This window comes from Egretta garzetta, unplaced genomic scaffold, assembly GCF_000687185.1.
Source record: "Egretta garzetta isolate BGI_Z169 unplaced genomic scaffold, ASM68718v1 scaffold163, whole genome shotgun sequence".
NCBI lineage: Eukaryota > Metazoa > Chordata > Aves > Pelecaniformes > Ardeidae > Egretta > Egretta garzetta.
In genome coordinates, this window is record NW_009259308.1 from 1659495 (window position 1) to 1675712 (window position 16218).

Genomic DNA, 16218 nt, shown 5'->3' on the forward strand with positions numbered 1-16218 from the left:
CAGTAATTTTTTCAGTTGTATTGACTTCCATAAGATTATTTTACAAATGGTATTCAGGTGCAAGAATTTCCCTTTCTGCTTATGCATTGTAGGTTAATACAAACTGATAAGAGTCATTCCTCTTCATTCACACTATCAGACTGGCTTGGAGTTAGGTGAGCAAGGCACTGAGTGATATCTTTCTGTTCACAGAAAGGCCTGCCTACTTTGTGAATTTCCATTCTGATTGGAGAAGTCCGTGACACTCAGCTTTATTTTAAAATCTATTTCAATAGTAGTTTGTGTATCTGTGCTTGCTGGCGAAAGTGTGCTAGCAACACAGGAGTCTATGGTTAATATCTCACACAGCTTGCTAAAGTGATCCAGGTACAGTAACATGGATAGAGATGAAGAAAACTACTATGGAAAACATGGTAATTTACCTGCTTTCTTATGATAATTCATAAGCACCTGATCTAAATCTCATTTATTTCAACTGGGTTATTTCAACTGATTTTAATGGGGTTGGATCCAGCCCCAAATGGTTTTCCATAACTTCTTCAATTATTAGCAATATCCTAATTTTTTTTGCAGCATGACATTTGCAAGTTTATTTCAATTGCAGATCAAAGGTAAACTTTATATATATATTGTCAATTTTTATTTTAATTAAGTAATTTAGATTTTTTTAAAAAAAATTATTACATTAACGAAGTGCAGAATTAAATTCATATGCTGTTTGGAATCAGAATTGGTAAATGAAATATCTTGTGAAATATATCTTGTAATGATATTATAATTCAATGTACAAAAGTTTCATATTATAAAGCAGCCTGTGAAATAGATCTGTCTCATCTGCAAAAAGTGAATATCACCTCAGTTTTTAATCCTAGTAAAAAAATGACAGTTGTTATCCCACACCACTGCTTTTTTCTTTTTGCCTACCAAACTCCTAATGCTTGGAATTTGCTTTCTAAATATGTTTGGGCTTTTATAGCTAAGGAATTAGTTTGTTTTTACCGGGAGCTACGTAAATACTAATAACATAAATAATTCTCACCTCACCCCCAAAGAATCTTCTCAGTTTTTAAAGAATGGTAGTAATTAATTAGGGAATTTGATATCTAATTTGGAAAAACGAGAATGACGCAAACAGCATTTTTCTTTTTTCTGTTGTTCCATGAAACTACGATCACAGTTGCTGTGTCACATGTTTTGTTAAGGAATATTCCAGTGATGCTACAGACTACTTCTGTCAGTCAATTTTGGTGTATTTTTAACTTAGAATATCATTGCCTTTTTCTATGAAAACTGCCATGTTCTGTAATGGATTATATCAAGAGCTAAGTGACGGAGGAAGACAGTTTGAGTAGTGTTGCACTGCACCGTGCCATGATAAGCATACTGACTGCTGGCAGTGAGGAACAGTTCCTGGAAGAAGCACTGCAATAATTTCACTGCTGTTAATGACTGTTATTATCTCACAGCATCCCTCTGCTTGCCTGATGGAGATGAAAGTCTCCATTTGAATCAGAGCTTGCTTTGTCTATTTTTATTTTCTTGCCTATCCATTAGTTTTTTAGGATACTAGTTTTCATTGTAGCAGTATTGGGGAGTTCACCTACTACACCTGAATATGCTCCACAGATGCATGTATCTTTTGACATGCATTCTCTTTGTTCCATTTCAGAAGCACACAGGTATGGCATAAATAACAAAAGTTGAGCTATTTACAATGGTGGACACTTTATTAATAATGACCTTATTATGGAAAGGAGGACACTTGTAGAAACACATTACATCTTCCCCAGCTAATTACATTATAAAACCATTCTGCTTAATGGAGACATTCTGGAAGCTCAAGAGTGTGCCCCTGCCAACAAGCTTTCTCAGGACAACACAGACTGACTGGAGAAACATCTATAAGCAAAACATAAGTGTGTGGCTTCCCTGCTGAAAGTCTATTCTGTTTTTGAAAATCTAGATTGTTGCCGTACCAAGCAGATCAGAAATCACTCCTTTCTGTCTGGAAGGTAAACAATACATACATGATGTGTGAGAAAATATAAAAGCAAACAAGCACGTTAAAATACATCTGGGGCATGCTAGGTCTTAACTGGCTGTAACCAGTCAGTTACAGCAATGTGGGGCTAGATGGACTTCAAGAGATCCATTTGGCTATTTCTGTGCTGAGACATGGTGCACTTACTATTCTATTCCAAACAGGTATTTGTCTAATCCATTCTTAAAAGCTTAGGGTGAGGACAATTCAGAAGTATGCTTGGAAAACCTGTTCCAGTGTATAATAGCCCATGTGTTCTGAAAGGTTTCCTGATGCCTAATCTAAACCATCGGTGCTGTAAATGAAGTTAGCTACTCTGATAGAGGAAGCTGAGAACAACTGGTCACTGTCATTTTTATATGGTATTTGAAGGCTGTTGTTTTGTGCTCCTTCCCTTAATCACAGTCACTGAAGTTTCCATTAATTTACTGCTTTTGTAAACCTCTTAGTGTCTTTAATCAGTCCTTCTACTCTCTCCAGTTTGTATCTTCTGAAGTTCTAATGCCATGATCTAGAAATAGTTTTTCACGGAGGCCTTACATATCCCAAGCACAAGGAACAGTGACTTCACCAGTCATGCTCACACTTCTTGAATGAGTTGTGCTTTTTTTTGGAAAGACATCACTTTGCAGAGTCATACGCTGTTTGTAGTCTGCCGTAATCCTTTAGTGTTCTTGCCGTAATCCTTTAGTGTTCTTCTCATCAGTTTTGTTGAAAGCAATTATTCTGTATGGATTTGTGAATGTAGTTTGTCTAAATAACTTTTGTCAGTTTATGAAAACCACTTTGAATTGTTAAATTGTTTATCAAAATCTGATTTTGTCTCCAGAAGTATTTTAACACTTGTCGCCTGCACAGTTTCAAAGTGTTCGTTCTACTTCATTGTTCAAATCGCTAAGGAAAATATTGAATAGCTTCTGAGAATGGGTTGCTCCAGTAGTGGGATTGAGCTAACTACTAACATTCAGGAGTGAGAACTTGGGGTCTTAATGGAGGATTCAGTGAAAGTGTTTGCCCTCAAAAGTAAGTAGACTGTAAGAAAGAATTATTAGGAATGGACTGAAATTAAATAGAAAAGCTCATTATATGATTGTATAAATTGCACCCAATATTTGTGGTGAATAACCTGTGCAGTTTTGGCCCTTCCTTTTCCAGTGATATACAGTAGTGCTGAAAAAGGTACAGAAAAGGAATATAAGCATGACTGAAAGTATGGAATGGCTTAGGTACAAGAAACAATTGAAGAGACTGGGACTCTTGAAGATAAATGAGTAAAGTGGAATATAATAACCTGTAAAATTGTTAGTGCCATGCCTTGCTGCCGTATAGGTATGAGCTGACTGATGGCAAACTTAAAACAGACAAAAGGAGGTAGTACCTCAATGTTTCCTTAACCTGATGAAATGCCCCATGATGTAGGGCACTGCAGATTGTTAAAGTGCATGCAAGTTAAATAGAGATTTATTAAATGAATGAGAAAGAAATTCACCCACAACTATTAAATACAAAGTCACTGCCTTTGGTTCAGATTGCAAATCTCTGTAATCTCAATTTTAGGGAAATACCACTATGTTTGCCTTGGTTTTGCATTTCTCCTCAGGTATTCACTATGGCCCCTTGCTAGACACAGGGTATGGGTTCAATGGGTCTTTCTTGTGATCTGGTGTGGCTGTATCTGTATCTGTGTATTGCCATCTGTGACCCATGCTGAACTCGGCTCCTGTACAAGCAATAAACAAAGGCTCACTTCAGTATGCCTTACGGGTAGAACTTGTCAATAGGGAGTAATGTTACAGACTCTGAATTGTTCTGGAGATAAATTATTCTGTAGAAATACTTATTTTGTAGTAATTGCTGTACAAAAAAGTTCTTCAAAATACAGGTTTTGGCCCAACATTAGGTATTTTTATGGTACACTTGCTTTCTGGACCATGGGAGGTTCCCTTAGTACCTGTGTAACAGCATAACCTACATCTTCCACTCCCCAGCACTGCTGTCACACGTCACTCCTCCGAAGTTTTAGCTTTCCCAGTCTCTTCTGTGTTAAAATGTATTTGTCTTAGGAGCTTGGTAGGGTGGACCTGAATGCCTCAGATGAAGGGCAAATAGAATTTTATTATCTGCTGTGTTTATTGTACTGGTCTGTGTGTATTTTGATAAGGTTTTTCTGATACAAACCAAGAACAAAGCCTGGCATTTAGTTAATAAGTAAATTCTGCTTTTGAGAAGTTGCTGAATTCTTGTCTAATTGAAGAAAATAAGTATTTTTTCTGTGGATGGGGGAAAGCTTAGGCTGGTAACACCCTTTAATACCAGGTAGATTCAGAAGAGGGGATCCTTAAGAAGGCAGTGAGAAAGCACTTGGAAACAGTAATTTGTATTGTAGTGTTGACGTTTAAAAGAAGAAGTAATTTTCCGTTGCCCAAAGTTTGGTTCAATAAATCTCCATAATTACTGAACTTAAAAAAATTGCATCAAGCTGAATAACTATCTTCAAAAGGAAAAATCCAAATCCTGGTCTGCTGCATGAAGGCTGGCTTCTTTCTTTTCATACAGTAGCTTGAAACTTGAAAATTTAAATTCTTCCATACACATCTGAAGCACAGATTGGTGAGTTAGTATTTGGCAGTTTCTTAGTATAGTTTGCTTATGTGTAGAGTGAATCAATTGGAACTATGCTAACCAGGATAGCCATGTGAAAAAAATGTTATCATCTGTGACTCCTTCCATTTGTAAACTCTGGCCAGATATTACTGCCTGTTTCTAGGAGGGATCTGACTTGACCTTCTAGTCGTTCTGAGATTCATACAAAGCAGCAACCATGTTCAGGGATGTATGCATAACCAACTTTAACTTTAAAACCTGCTCTGCTTCCTACACTGCATCCTCTTAAGAGTTAGAGAAGATATTTGAGACACATGCTCTTCTGGCTGCTTTGTGGTGCTGTACCTCGTCATCAGCTTTGGAGAAGCTAGTGCAGTCACACTACCTGTGCAGAGTAACGTAGAGCAAGGTCAGCACTGAATTTCTGCAGTCTCCAGCCATGCTTTGTCATCTGATAAGCCCAAGGCAAAAAGGGCAAACCTGCAACTCTGTGTCTATAAAGTCCTGTAACAAAAGCAGTGGGAAGTAAGAATAACTCTGAAAGACTTTAAGTATAACATTAAGTAGAGGCATAACTCCAAACTGTTCTTTTAGAGAAAAATCAATGGGACTTAGAGTGTAGCTCCAGAGGTTCACTTGCTGCTGAACACACTGAGCGTGTGACTACGAGACATAATCCTTCTCTCTCATACTTTCTACTGTGAACACTGTGCACAGGTGTAGTGATAAGATGTACATTAAAGGTAATTTATCATGTGGTAGATGTGAGGCCCTCAATGTTTTTAAGCTAGAAGAAAAAAGCTTTGATCTCATCTACAAGAACTAGGTAATTGTATTAGTGAATTACTGATATTGCCTGCATGAAATGATTTTAACTGGTTAAATAGGAATATATGGAAGATATTCTTCAAGAACTGCTGTTAACACCCCCTTCTCTATAGCTTTTATTTTAGATAAGGACATATTTTTATACTGTTTTATTTTAAATGCAGGTGAACCAAGGAAATTTGACCCAAAGTTCAGAGGACCTATTCATAACAGGTAAATATCTTAACTCATTCTATTTAATTCTTTTGGTTTTGTCATGAACAGGGGATAAAATTTTTTTTAACAAAACTTATTAATTTGATTCTGCAGTTCTTTAAAATCCAGAAGATTACCTGCCTTACCACCCTTGAGGATATATGACTGCTGGGGATTATTTAACTGTATGCTCATAAGTTTTTTCAATTTGAATGCCAGTTCTGTATGCCTCATATTGTCTAGTACCTGCCGTCTGACTTTGTGCTGGTATAAATAGGACCATTTGAGGTGGTGTTATGTTCTGGGGTGCCACGGCCATGGGATGCAGTCTGTCTTGTTTCTGTACAGCACAGGACTGGAACCCTGGCGTGCTGTGTTCTTCAATTTGCAGCTGGTTTTCCTGCTCCCGTAGTCACCTCATCAAGGGATTTATTTAACTCTCTCCAGAATATGGCCTGGGTGTGCACCATTACATTTGTACTGTGGCTGGCCAGCAGGGTAAATCCCTGGCAGAAAATAGGTAGTGCTTGAACAGTGACAGCAGTAAAGTACTGTCAGTGATGTGGCTGGCTGCTGGAGTGACCCAGCCCTGAAACCCTTACTTGAGTGAACGGTTTTGTACATGCGTGAAGAGTGTCTCTGAAATGAGTGAGACTGCCTATGGCGCTGTGGACTGCAGAGTTGGATCATAAAATATTGCAATTTAATGGTATTTCTGAGCAGTATATTACTGTGCCTTTCTGTCATGTGCATGGGGAGTGGTGAAACTCTGGTGATGGTGTGCCAGGAGGACTTCTCTTGTTTTTACTATTACTGTGTGATACAGTTAGTAAAAACTGGTTTTGCACTGTGGCTTGCTGTTACATCTGTTCAGTTGCTGTGACAGCTTCTGCAATTCCAAGTATATGTATATGTGCTATTCTAATTGTACATTCCATGGCAGCTTCTAAAAAACACAACCAAATGAATACAATACAACACTACTATACCACATAAGTTCAGTGCATTTTATAACGCTTTGGTGGGATAGGATTGTTGAAAACAGTATAAAAAAGGTCAGTTCCCTAAGCATTAAGGGTATGGTTTCATTGTCCAGTAGACCATAAGGCAGAGATAGCTGCACTGATGCTTATTGAGCATACTTTGCAATGAGGTGCGCTTGGATTTAGATTCAACCTACTGTTTTTGCAAGATACCCAAATGACTTACCTGGCCTTTTGGGGTCATCAGTGCAGCACTGTGCAATAAACTATTGACATACCCTTGAAGGAGTGAAGAGTATTATTTAATTTTTTTAAGGACAGTGAATGAACTGGCGTTTTTTTAATTCATTTTTCCAATGACTAAGGTTAAATGATTAAGAAACCACAGTCTTTTCAAGCAAATAAAGACTGTCTAGTTCCTATGAACAAAATGCCTTTTCAGAAGATATTCCAAAGAGTTCAATAGGAGGAAAATGGGCATCTTCCCTGAATTTGTTTCTGACTTTGGGCCTTCCCACTTTTCTGTAGAAGCAGAGGCACTAGGAAGCTGAAAGCATACAATTTTGTCCAGAGGAATGAGTGCTAGCAATGAATATGTGGGTGGGGACAGAGCTGTTTGTACGCCTTGCCATAACTGGCAGAACTCTGTGTACAGTGTGGGTGGGGAAACACCTATCTTTGCTTTCTGCTGATAAAATTATTTGCCCTGCTCTTGATTTCATTGTCAGTTTTCATTGGCCAGGGAGAAAGTTTGTCTTCATTTTTGAAAAATGGAGAGGATGGGTTTCTAGGGAGATAGGCTGCAAATTGCACAAATCTGCACTGAAAGGTGCAGAGACAGCTGGAAAAGGTCACATCCCATCATCATGACTGCTGAAGCTGATGCATTTTTGGAGGTGCTGTAGAGTAGAAATGATGTTTTGAAGTTGTTGAGCACCAAGATGCCCCCCAAATCACTAAAAGCCTGAAAAACTGAGAAACAGAAAGCCGTGTCTTAATAATGGTGTATTAATGTCTAGTAAAGACTGGATTACTCTCACAATTTTTGTCAGATGGATCCTTTGCAAGGAGATTCAGTTACATGAACTTTTTTTTTTTTTTAATAGAACAGAACTGTTGCCAGTGGTTAAATTGTTGAACAATGGTGGATGAAAGGAGTGTTCAAGAAGGCAATGTGTGTAGTGCTTTGCTAGCACCATCGTTCTCAAGGGGGTCGTGTGTGGAATTTGGTATATTTCATGCAGACATCTTTTTATTAAAAAGCATTAAAATGCAATGGCTGTGTTGATTGACTCTGAGCCAGCCAACTCATGAAAATCCAAAATGATGCTATCAAGATGATGTCTTTTATTGGTATGACTGCATACTGCAGTCCTTTAATTTTTTTCCATTCTCATTCTGCACCGTTCAAGACTGTCTGCCTCTGTTCTCCATAGAAATGTTAGTGTACAGTGGAAATATGCATCGAAAAAGTGGATTCTATCTGAAAGTAGTTCTCTGTTACAAAGCCTCCTGCCAGAACAATCTGGCTTCACTTCACTTCACTTCACTTCACTTAATAGTGCTGGAGATGAAAGCCTGTCTGTTACCTCTTAGAAGGTTCGGTAGTTTACAAGTAGAGTGAAATTGCTCAGAAAACGTCTAAGAAATCATGGGCAATTCATCAGCGTTTTTCCAGATGTAAGTGTAACATAGAGAATAAGTTCTAAACTAGCATTTACTATCCTTAGAGAGAAGAACAAATTAGAGAACCACAAGTTATTTATCAATTTTATCTTTCTCAGCAGAAAATTTATGACAGAGAACACTGCAGTCTTGTGGTACTCTCATTTGAACACACACACTTCTTGCCTACGCAGGATGTATTTCTTCTTTCCTTTCTGAAAGCTAATAATTTTAGAAATAAATGGAAATGTTTGTTTAGGGAGTTGATCCTAATTTGAGAAGCATCTTTATGATACTGCCAGTGAGACTTTGTATGCACTGTGGATAGGAATGAATTTAAGTGATAGTTTAGGGAGGTTATTAAGTGTTCATCTATGTACATTACTAGCAGAAAATACTTGTAAGTTTATATATATAGTATTCACCAAGTGAGTAAGCTTACAGGTTGAAGCAGTAGCTCTGCAATTTCTCAGCTTAAAATGATGGAGCAGGAGTTTTGGTAGATGACTTTCTAAAGGAAAATAGAAACTTCTGGTGTTCCCTGTCAGTCTGAGCTAGAGATGTATACCTTCCTCACACCAGATCTGATGGTCAGTTTAAATAAATTCTTATGAGACAAAATCTAGCACATCATATTTTAAGTCTAGGCTATCTCTGATTCCTCAAAGGTAGAAATTTCCTCCAAGCCATCTTTCCCTGCCCCTAGAGGTTCAACCCTAGGAACTGAGTAAGTTGGGCACCTCTCATTTTTGAATGTATGAATGCTTTGCTAGTGTCTCAACCCTAAAGCTGTCTGTCAATCTCTCCCCACACCCCCCACCGCCAGCATTGAAATGGTCTCTCATACTGGACTTCAGGCAGATTTGTCACATGAGAGAGGAGCTCTGTTGAATTATCTCAGTATTCCATGCCAATGCCAGATGAAGGAGGGAATGTTGTGGGGAAGGCTTGTGAAGTTAAGGAGTCATGAGGAATTTAGACAGAATGAGTTATGCTTCTTTAAGAATAAAAAAGCATTTCTTCCACCAAAATCATCATAAGAGATCTTAAATATGTTTGTGGATAAATCCGTCAGGTGCCATCATACAGGTGGGAAAACAAGCTTCTCCTTTTTCTTAATGCAATTGTGCTACTTTGGGTATAAAATGAACTGTCTTCCTCCATTTTAGATTTTCTCTAAGGTCCAGTAAGGGAATTTATATAGGCAATACAATCATAGTGTATTTTTCTAAACTGCTTTGGCAAAATCAGATTAGTAAATCACACTTCTGACTTAACTCCAATTTTGTGGAGTTTATCTTAACTCTTCCCCTTGCCCCTTCTCTTTTTTTCTCCCTCCTCTATGTACTTTGTTTTTTCTCGTATTCCTCTTGCTGGTTAGACACATTGTAAATTTTTTTTCTTGTTATGTTTTAAAAACTCCTGACACCTCCTGGACTATCTTTAATTGTTCAACATCTTTCTAGAAATTCAGTGTTCTTGTTAAGACAAAGATCACCTTTTCCTCTGTGATTAGAAAATGTAGTTAATGGATTCTCATGCAAATTGAATATCAGTAAATTTCCCTAACCATTTAGCTACCTTCTTTAAGAGTTTGAAAAAAACTAATAAAAATTCCTGACCTTAACTAGCAATACAAACTTCACCTTCTCACAAATATAAAAGTGTCACTCGTAGATATCTACATGGCGCATCACTTGGTACTGTGGTCAATATTGAAATAATAAATAATTTTGACATTTAAATTATCCTTTGTGCTTTTTAAACTAAGTAGCCTGCTAAAGATGTTACTTAGACTACACTAAGAATCTACCATAGATAAATGTTGGTAGAATATAAAATTATTTTTCTTCCTACTGGTATTTGATTGGTCCATATATATTTTATTACATGTTGTTGTCTGTATCAACATAACGTGCTGTGCACTTGCTGATATGAGTGGGGAAACCTACATTTTTCTTTGAGTTTTTATTTTGTGTTCCAGGTTTAGGGCATACAGTTTCTACAGAGGTTGCTCATTTGCAGATACTGAAATTTGAGTTTTCCAGAACTAAACAATACTTCCTTAAGCATGGTGCCTCTAACTAAGACATCAGCTTAGTAAATCCATGCAGGTCAGTGCAGATCACTCGTACTCATTAAGAAAATGCAGAATTTAAGTTGATGGTTGCAGTGAAAACTTGTATAAATATCTTTTTCTGTGCAGCTTTGGCCTCCACAGTAGAAGTGGCAATTCATGGGGGATTTTGAAAGGAACTTTCTCTGCAAATATTTAGTTTATGGGCGCCTTACACATTTATTCAACTGTGCAGGATGATGCCCTCAATGTCACTGTGCTGATAGAAATACCCATTTGTACAGCAGATCTTTCTTCTCAGTTCAGCCCCAGTGAAGAAAGTGGTCTTCAGAGCTGTTCGTAACATTGTATGGCATAGTGTAACATCACCTTGATGCACCGTGATTTAGGGGAGTCTCAAAACACAAACTGTTAAGCAGGCAGGGAGGAGGAACTCAGAAGTGAGGACATTAGTGGTCACCTTAATGTGTCAGCAAAGTTGAAATTGGTAACCTGGAACTCACACTGTGAACATCTTAAGCCTCGTTTTGCTCTGTGGCTGCACAGTGCAGGGCTCAAGACTATTTGTAGGTGCTAATGTGCTGCTAGTGCTGTTTAACTAATAAACGTTGTAGTTTCTTGCTAGTGCAGCATCTTGAGCGAAATTGCACTTGTGCCAGATTGGGCATGAAACTGCTAGAGAGAGGTTCTACTCAGTCATTAACGATTAAGTGCATGAACTGTCAGTGAATAAATGGCTTTTATGCATTAATACTCTGTGCGGATGGTTTTATCTTTGCATTCATTTATTTGCTAGGATGCCATTACACACGCACAAAGTATTGTTTGCATGCACTGCCACATGTAACACAGCAAGAGAAGCCAAGAAGCCAGTATGTTTCTGAGGGATGGTGGAAGGCAAATCAGGCTCCATAAATTAAGCTAAATGACAGCAGTAAGCAGTAAAATGTGATGTGGGAGCCCGAACTGTGCACTTAACCAAATGAAGGTCTTTTATTACGTCATCGGAAAATGATGAATCTGATGGATTTATCAGCAATTTATCTCTATGGAAACTCCTGTGTTCAAATACATAGACTCACTCTATTTTGGTTCAGATTATGGAACTTGGTTATCTAAAAAGTACCAGAAAACATCAACATTTCCAATACTGGCTATCAGCAAAAGCATTTTTAATGTTTTGTCATTTATATCATAAGAAATGTAAAATGCTTTTTCTCATTAATATTTGAATGTTTACACATAATTGTTATATAAAAGTATGATAGCGCTATCTGTAAGAAAGATTATAGAGCCCGTATGGTAAGTAGTGGTCTCAGTTCCTGTTCTTTTAATCGTATTTCCATTAATCCATCTTTCTTAGGGTTCACTTTAGCAGTTCAGTCTCCTGAGTGATCTTGCTCTGCCTCATTAGCCAGAAAGAAACTGAAAAAGCAGATTTGCCATAACAAATTGCTTTCTTAGTTTGAAAAAATTCATATCAAATCTGTTTTCAGTCAAAGCATGGCTGGATAATTTCTGATGAGGTTTCAGCAATAAGCATGGGCTTCCAATATCTCCTGTTTAGGAAGAGGCTATTCCCATCGTTCTAGTTCCTGTGACTTTGGAAACTCTCAGAATCTTCACAGTATCACCTTGTGTCTTTACAGAGTTATTTTAATTTATACATTTAAGTTGTTTTACACTTTTTTCCTCTCCTGTGGAGCCTTGTATTTGTGAGGTAATATTATGATCACACTGAAAGTGAGCTACTTGAGCTAACAATGATGTAAATGGAGCCAGAGTTTCACCTGTAGTATGTAGTAAAATAAGCAATTATTTTGTATGAACAACAATTAGTCTGTATGAACTGTTCCAGAATTTTCTGAAGCCACCTAAAAGAGGATTTATGTACTTCTTATATATTTTTAAAATATTTATATAACAGCAATACTTGGCAACAGTGAGTTTTACTAGGTATTATACAGAAGTTTGGGCATTACAAAGAACAGAAAATCCTGCATTCTGGTAAAGTGTTTATGGGTACTTGTTCATGGTGGCTTGCAAAACTTTAAAAGGCAGCTTTAGCACAAACGGGTGTAACCTTTAATTGCATTTAGGTATCATAAAATGAGACCTGTGAGAATTGGACTGGGAGAGGTTTTTCAGACTATAGGAGTTGTAATTAAAGTATTTATGGTGCCATATTTCTCCTGAGACATCTTGAATTAAATATTGTACCTCTTAAAAACGGCTCTGATGCAGTGAGAGCCAAGCTTGAACAGTGTCAGAACTGCTTCTGAATGGAGGCTGGGAAAATGAGCCATGTTGTTTTAGCATTGCTTCTTCTACTTTAAGCACTCTTCTTTCTTAGATTACTGTCATACTGATTTTGAATTCTGTACCACCTTGGCCTCAGTAAAAATTTATTTCAGTGAGATGTTAAGACTGTGTCTCTCTAGAGAAGCGTACAGGATTTTTCATTCCTTTTCCACACCTGGAAACACTTTTCAAGTTCTCCAACTGTTTGAAAGATCTGCCATCTTTATCTCCTTTATGCTAAAGAATAACGGTTCTCTGTAAGAGGAAACATAAACTGGAAAACGGAAGGAATGGTGGATGCTAAATGACGAATGTGTGTCAGCTGAAGTTTGGATTCTAAGGTTTCTTTTACTGGCAAGCATGGACTTGCGAGCAGAGATGAGCATCGCTCATTCTATTAATGTAGTCCTTGACTTTAACTTGAAGCACACATTAGCTTTCCCAGGGTGATTATTGCTCACTCATCTGTCATGGAAAAGTGGAATGGGATTTGGATCAGGTCAGAATGGCAGCAATTTGTTAGTACAGCTGTGGGGACAGCCTGGAGCAGCACCCCAATAGGCTCTGCGGACACAAGGCCTGCCCCAATGGGGAGGTTACAGTTCATACACCTTTAGGTTATACAACACGTTCTCCACCAAAACTGTGTCAGATAAGCAAGATATGGTAAATAACAACAGCTGTTGAAATCCTTCAGATAAGGAGGCTCTAGGCAGCATACCCTGTTACGAGTAATTCACTCCTTTCTTAATTAAATCCTAGCAAGACCATTAGCTGCAAATGTTTCTTAACCAGTGAGGCCTGCAAAGGCCTGTGGGATGGTAACTATTTTGCTTCCACACATCTTTAGAAATGAGGGCTTGTGAAGTTGGCTCGTGAAGGAGAGAACTGCTGACCCCAGCCAGAGCCCTTGTAGTGGATGGTCTCCACAAGTGCATACTGACCTCCTCCTGCTCGCTTGGGAGTGTCATACTTCATGTTAATTACACTCCTGGAACTGCTCTGATCAAGGTCGGACACTGGAGAAAAATTAGTCTAGTGGTCCACATCTCCACTCCTCTGCCTGCATGAACTTAATATGCAGACCAATAAGTAGAAGACAGCAATTTAATTGGATACTCATGGTTTACTCATTGGCTCAGTTTTCAGACTGGACAGTGCTGTTCTTTGCTTGCTTGTCTGTAAAAGAAGCAATGGTTCTCCAATTAGGTCATGCAGCCAAGGCAGAATTTTTTGCAGAGATCAGGGGTAGTTGCATATAGGCCTTTTTTCATCTCATGCTGTTATTTTTCCATTCATAAGCTATTTATAGTACAGGTAAGTTGTGCTGAACCTTTCTTTCAACACAATTGTTTGCAATATTTGATACCAGCTTTAGGGACATGCTGAAGCAGATGTCCTGTAGTAGCTTATACCATAAGTGTTCTCATGGATTCAACATTGTAATGTATTATTTGTTTTAAGAATATTTAAACCTGTTTCTCGCTATGTTTTTATATTGCATTCTACATTGCAAAAGGTATACACATTTATTTGCTGGGTTTTGCTGTGAAAGCAGGGCCTTACACCTCAGACATGATTTTGTAAGACTTCTACTAAATGCAGATGCGGACATCTTATTCAGATGTTAAAATACCCTATGACACTTGGTGCTTTCATATTAGACACCTTATTTTTAAAAAGTGTTTCTTTCTGTCCCTAGGCACTGTACAGACATTATTTGCTGTGTGATCTTCATAGTTGTCATTCTGGGTTACATTGCATTAGGAATTGTGGGTAAGTAAACACAGGTATAGTAATGCTTTCTCATACACAGGGGAAGCAACTTTGTGAATGTCAGAATTTTTAACTGAGATGTCCCTTTTGCTTAAATCTGTGTAAACCTTTCCAATCAATAAGAATGCCTTGCCTAGAGAAGCAAATAATGAATTCACATTCAGTGTCTATTGTAATTAGGGAGAAGTTCAAAACCATCTGTTTACTGATGAAAAACTCAAAATTGAGTGTGTTCAAGTAAAAATTACATGGTTTGATAATTTTGCTATCATAAAGTAACTGTGGTGGAAAAATTCACTTTCATTCGTTGTTAATCTGACAGCAAAAGTTAGAGATAAACGCTTTAGTTTTAAGAGGCTTTTTGTTCTGTAAAATATTACTGAAAGAACCTATGTGAGCAGTAAAAGGAGAAGTAAGAGAAATGACTTCATTTATTGTGGGATCCAGAGCTGTTTGCACATCAGGATACTCATTAATAATAGCCATTTTATTTTGTTTGTGTGAGACAATTGTATGTATGCCTGTGTGTGAAAGGACAAATGATACTGTAAAAGTGTACTTACTGTGTATCTGCATGTCTGCCTGAGCTCTTTTAATTTGCTTGTAAAAGATTGGTTTGGCCCTGCCTCACATAGAAGAAAAGCCATTTGTTTTCTTCATAATTCTGTAATACCATTTTCGGTTCTGTAGAGAGAAAAGGTTGTGCAATCTCCATCCTTGGCGATATTCAAAAGCTGTCTGGATGTGGACCTGGGCAACCTGTTCTAGGTGACCTTGCCTGAGCAGGGGTTTTGAACAAGGTGACCTCCAGAGGTCCCTTCCAACCCCACCCATTCTGTGAAAATCTGCTGTCTGTAGCATGAGAAGATGGCTGTAAACAAGGCTGCTTTAATCTGGGTGGTTCCAATAACTGTCTGAGAGAATACTCTGTCCTCCCACTAAATTGTACAGTAGCATAACATCCTTCAAGCCACAGTGCTGAGCTGTCTTCTCTCACCTTGCCTGTAGTAGCTGAGCACAGAACACATTCTGAAAAATCTGTTCTTTCTCTCAAGCATTGGGAATTCTCTGAGTGTATCTTTTCTTTCCCTTATTCATCTGCCCTTACTGCCCCGTTGTGAACCTTTATGTCTTCACGAAGACAAAGTGAGGAAGCAAATGGTATGTACCAGCAAGTGAGAGAGGCGTGGAGGGCCTTTGCAAGGAAATGAGAAGCCCGCACTAGGAAGCAAACACCAGGGTAACAGATGGCTGATGATGCTTGCAGGTGGAAGAAACTATTTCTTTTCAAAACTCTTTTTCTTTCTTATCTAATCTCTCAGCTTCTGTTTCCTGAAAATGAATGGTAACTTGAGATCTATGAATGTAAGAAAAGAGGGCAGAGTTCAGAAGCTCTTTGAGCTGTGTTTGATTTTATGCCGTACTTCTAGAGATTACAGAAACTATAGGATTCTCTTTGGGATTGGATCTGTGAAGAGAGTCGCTAACAGTGCTGCATGGCATGATTGTACAGTCAGCTTCAGACTGACTTGAAATGCTGACTTTGACAATTTTTTCACAGGATCAGTGTCTGCAATTATGATGCTTAAGTTAACATTAGTGGCATCTGTGTGGAGACAAGTCCAGGATCTCTTTGTTGTTAGCCACTACTGGATTCTGTGTATGCAAAATCATGCATGTACACTCTCATCACAGTTCTGGCTACTGTTTGAATCCTGTGGGCTGTTTCCTTTGCTGTGGAATGAAGC

At 38.1% G+C, this 16218-nt stretch overlaps 1 protein-coding gene across 1 annotated transcript in view; it reads left to right on the forward strand.

The window, feature by feature from the left end:
* The window catches only part of SLC44A5 (solute carrier family 44 member 5), a 105306-nt gene that overhangs the window by 51748 nt on the left and 37340 nt on the right, over positions 1-16218 (forward strand). The window contains exons 4-5 of the mRNA XM_035891742.1: positions 5638-5686; positions 14397-14470. Coding sequence (XP_035747635.1) covers positions 5638-5686; positions 14397-14470 — 123 coding nt within the window. The remainder of the gene's footprint in view (positions 1-5637; positions 5687-14396; positions 14471-16218) is intronic.